This window comes from Anopheles coluzzii, chromosome X, assembly GCF_943734685.1.
Source record: "Anopheles coluzzii chromosome X, AcolN3, whole genome shotgun sequence".
Lineage (NCBI taxonomy): Eukaryota > Metazoa > Arthropoda > Insecta > Diptera > Culicidae > Anopheles > Anopheles coluzzii.
This window is the reverse complement of record NC_064669.1, coordinates 7,761,248-7,765,116: the sequence shown is the minus strand read 5'-3', so window position 1 is coordinate 7,765,116 and position 3,869 is coordinate 7,761,248. Positions and strand designations below refer to the sequence as shown.

General features: G+C 48.0%; 1 protein-coding gene across 1 annotated transcript; it reads right to left on the bottom strand.

Annotated features, from left to right (window-relative positions):
• Positions 1 to 311: 311 nt before the first annotated feature.
• LOC120955431 (GATOR complex protein NPRL2) lies at positions 312 to 3,026 on the bottom strand. The gene is made up of 3 exons (XM_040376304.2): positions 2,867 to 3,026; positions 2,589 to 2,770; positions 312 to 2,474 (listed from the first exon to the last, which is right to left on the bottom strand). Exons 1-3 carry the CDS (start codon positions 2,891 to 2,893, stop codon positions 1,490 to 1,492), a joined length of 1,194 nt encoding a protein of 397 aa, XP_040232238.1. The 5' UTR covers positions 2,894 to 3,026; the 3' UTR covers positions 312 to 1,489.
• Between the last annotated feature and the right edge of the window lie 843 nt (positions 3,027 to 3,869).

Here is a 3,869-nt window from a genome sequence, read left to right as displayed (position 1 = left end):
GATTCCTAGAATCAGATAATGTTCCAGGCAATCAAAATCGATTTACCTTCCCGAACGATTTTCAGATCAAGACGATTGGCTGTGATTTACTCACATCAGGGCCGATATTATGTTAGTCAAACAAAAATGCTGATTTTTCATCATGATCCGAAAAAGATAAAGAAATCATTAAAAAGTTTGTATAATACCAACTTTGTGCCTCTCATAAATGGCCCTATAGTCCAAAATTCAATATTATCAAAAAGTAAAACTACCTGCAGGGCTAAAATTGAACTTGAACCAATAGAATAGATATAGTAACAGCTGTGGGATATAGGTATAAGCACGGTATATTTACACAATTTTAGAACCTTTCGGCGCAATTGGTAAACTTATTATAAATTTATATGAGGTTAAAACTTAATTTTACGCTTAAAATGAGTTCCTAGAAATTAGAAAATATAATCGTTACTTACAATTGCTGCGTGGGTATGCGCTCACAGTACGACCTTCGTCAATTAAAATTATTTTTTCAGCATTTTCCTAAAACTGATGGCACATATATTGAAGATTCTCACAATATTTACCAAACCCAAAAAAATCTCATCTATTAACCGATCGCAGCAAAACGAGCTTTAATTGTAAATAATTCAAAGCATAAAAGGTACCCCATGTTCTATTGCATTTAATGATGAGTTTTGTGCATGTTCTGTGCTCTTTTTTTCTGGCGACATACCATGCCCAATCATTGTGCCTAACTGAGTGGAGAAACCAACGTCTGCGCTAAATAATACCGACAGTTAAAATTGCAGCAATGGACGTGTGCTTCCGATGTCCGGCCTCATAGACAGATGTGCTAAAGCTACGCTGCTATTATGGAAACAATGGTTTATTGTTATTTTGAAGGATGCAATAGACATCCCAGCACGGGCCGGCCTGGCGACCTAATCTCACGCCCGTTCTGCGCTGCACGCTCGTCTGCTAGGTCGCACGCTACCGTAGGACGTACACGAGTTACACGTGTGCATAGAACAGAATCGGACAGTTTTGTGTGTTGTAAAACTTCAGTCTAGTAAACGTTGGAACATATTTTTCCCTTTGCTCGGCTGCTAGATTGCTGGTCGCGGCTAGACACATAATGGCTATACACACACACATACGCACACACACGCACACTGACACACTGACGAGTTAAAACGGAGGTACCGATTTTGAACCTGAACCAGAACCTTGCACAGCTTCAGGTGGTTGTTTCGGAAGCTTTTTTCTGGGTCCTAGGAGTGCCTGGCATGTTTGTAGATAACCTAACCTAACACTAAACAATTTAAAAATACCTGGAAAAAGACAGGGGTGTAAAGTTGCAGAGTAACAGATAAAACAAAACAAACAAAAATAAAGCACACAATTAAACACATTCAGAACACAGCGGGGCGATGCGCGCTAGTAGCACGGTGCCTCGCAGCGGCTCGGCGAAGGAGCCTGAGGCCACGCAGGGGGGGGGCGGGCGTTCTTACTTCCAAATGACGGTCACGTTCGAGTCCATGTCGATCTCCTGCTCGATCCGGCTCGGCGACAGGCCCGTCTTGCAGCAGATCTCGTCCAAGCTGTTCAGCCCGGTGTACAGCTTGTGCTTGGGCGTCGGTATCGAGCCGGTAAAGATCGGGTACTTGTTGATGCAGCGAATTAGGTTGTGCTGCAGCCCGAACGACACCAGCTTCCGCTCGTCGATGTTGTTGTCGCGCGGGCAGAGCCGCTGGCACAGCGAGCGCAGCGTGACGCCGTGCGTCATCTGCGAGTACAGCTGCAGTATGCTGAACAGGCTGGGCAGCCGCACCGTGTCCACCTTTTCCGCGTGCTGCAGCTGCACGTACCGGCGGCACTCGTCCGCCAGCGCCCGGTCGCGCGTCAGCTTCTGCAGCTCGCGCGTACACATGTACACGTTGCTGTACTTGAGCAGGGGCAGCAGCTGCATCACGCCGTAGTACACCAGGTTCTGGATGCACGACTTCACCAGCTGATTCTCGACGTCCGCCTCGGCCGCGATGCGGGCCACGTGATTGATGCCGTTAATGAACGGCAGCACCTGCTGCGTGGTCAGGTCCCACGAGTCCGGATCCGTGTCCTCGAACCCGCGGCACATCAGCGGCACCTGGTGGTCCTGCACGGCCGGCGGGTCCGCCTTGAGCGGCCCGATCTTGAGGTAGATCGTGGTGTCGCCCTCCACGATCGTCGCGACCTGGCGCTGGTTCAGGTCGCGCAGTATGCACGACAGCAGGTTGCAGATGTTGCCGTTGTTCTCCGCGTTGGACAGAAACGAGCCCTCCTCCTCCATCATCAGCAGATACTCGGCGAGCTTCTTCACCACCGCCTCGTACTGGACGGTCCGGGACCACGAGTCGAACACGAAGCACAGGTTGAAGTAGAAAAAGTTCCGCTGGTAGCGCACGTGATTGATGCGCACCGGATAGCCGATCACCTTGTGGCCGAGGGTGTTGCTGCGGGCGCCAGAAAGAAGGATAAAAGAAGGGAGGGGGGGGGGGGGGGCAAGTTGAGTGAAGGCTGTAATTGTGGGGGCAAACAGACATCGCTGGTTAGAATCGTGGTCTCACATGGTAAGGATGCATCGTTGCAGCTGCGGCTTCGGTATGATGTACGTGCGAATCGAGTCGAACACCTCCTTGGTGATGAAGTTCTCCGGCACCTGGCAGCTGATTTTCGACCCCGCCACCACGTGGAACTCGCTCAGCAGTATACAGCGGATCGGGCCGTCCTTCGCCTTGCCAGATTTGGGCTACAAACAGCAAGCAAACCAACACCGCCATGCAAACAAACATTTTGATGTTAAGTGAGTGAAGCTGAGGGGAGCGACCCAAATCGAAGCGCTTACCTCGCGGTGCAATTGCTCCCGGTCCATCGTTGTCGTTGGCGAAGCGCAGTTACATATTTCCTTAAAACTAAACAAACGAAATCCCTGGGCACAGCACCCGAGCGGTGGCCGATGCGGGTTGGGATTGCTGATGGGCTCCGCTGGTGACGTTTACGCACCAACAAACGGTGATTGTCATAACAAAGGAAGCAGCGTTTACACGACGCGCAGCATTTTGCCACGTTTATACCGCGCGTGTTGCTCACTGTAGATCATTTTAGATGTTTGAAATCTCCAATTCCAAGGTTCAACGCTGGAATGGGATCAATTCCACGAATGGCACCGAGTTAAGTCGTTAGACCAGTTCCAGCATTAAGATGGGTTCAAGAATAGCTTCAAACGAGGGTTTGGAACAATTTTACCCAAGTGCCACAAATCCGCTCAACAACCACTCAACGGGTACTAAACGGCTCAACTCCTAACCTAAAAGGAATCTAAAAATACCCCAAATGCCACAAATCCACTAAACGACCACTAAACGGGTTCTAAACGGCTCAACTTCTCAACTTAAAAGGAATCTAAAAAGACTTCGTTTAGCAGACGGCAAACGACTGATGCATTCTAAAAATACAACAAAAAAGCTAGTGGCCCATTCTATTGGTGGAATAGCCACACAGTGGAGGCTTTCCTCGCTTTGATAATTTTGTGCTTCCCTCAGTACTGCTACATGGTTTCGCATTGGAGTTATCCCAAGCGCCTAAAATGGCCTTTTTTCAAAGAATACTTAAGGGCGTAAATGCATTTAAAGAAATGAAAAATATTTCTAGAACATCATCTTGGTCAGTTTCATTCATTCATTTTCGTGAAAAACTGACCATTGGCCAACTATGATCAGTCTACTATTTCATATTTTCCAAAAATGGTAAATTCCCCAAGCGCCACAGATTAAGCTTAATCGACTGGAAAATTGAATATCCATAGAAAAAAAAAATGAAAGCTCCACAGCTTCATTGGTTTGATCAAT

Coding starts and splice junctions, on each gene's coding strand:
- LOC120955431 (XM_040376304.2), bottom strand. CDS start 2,893: ATGGACCGGGAGCAATTGCACCGCGAG. Junction 2,771..2,866: donor GGGAGCAATTGCACCGCGAG/GTAAGCGCTTCG, acceptor TGCTGTTTGTAG/CCCAAATCTGGCAAGGCGAA. Junction 2,475..2,588: donor CAACGATGCATCCTTACCAT/GTGAGACCACGA, acceptor TGGCGCCCGCAG/CAACACCCTCGGCCACAAGG.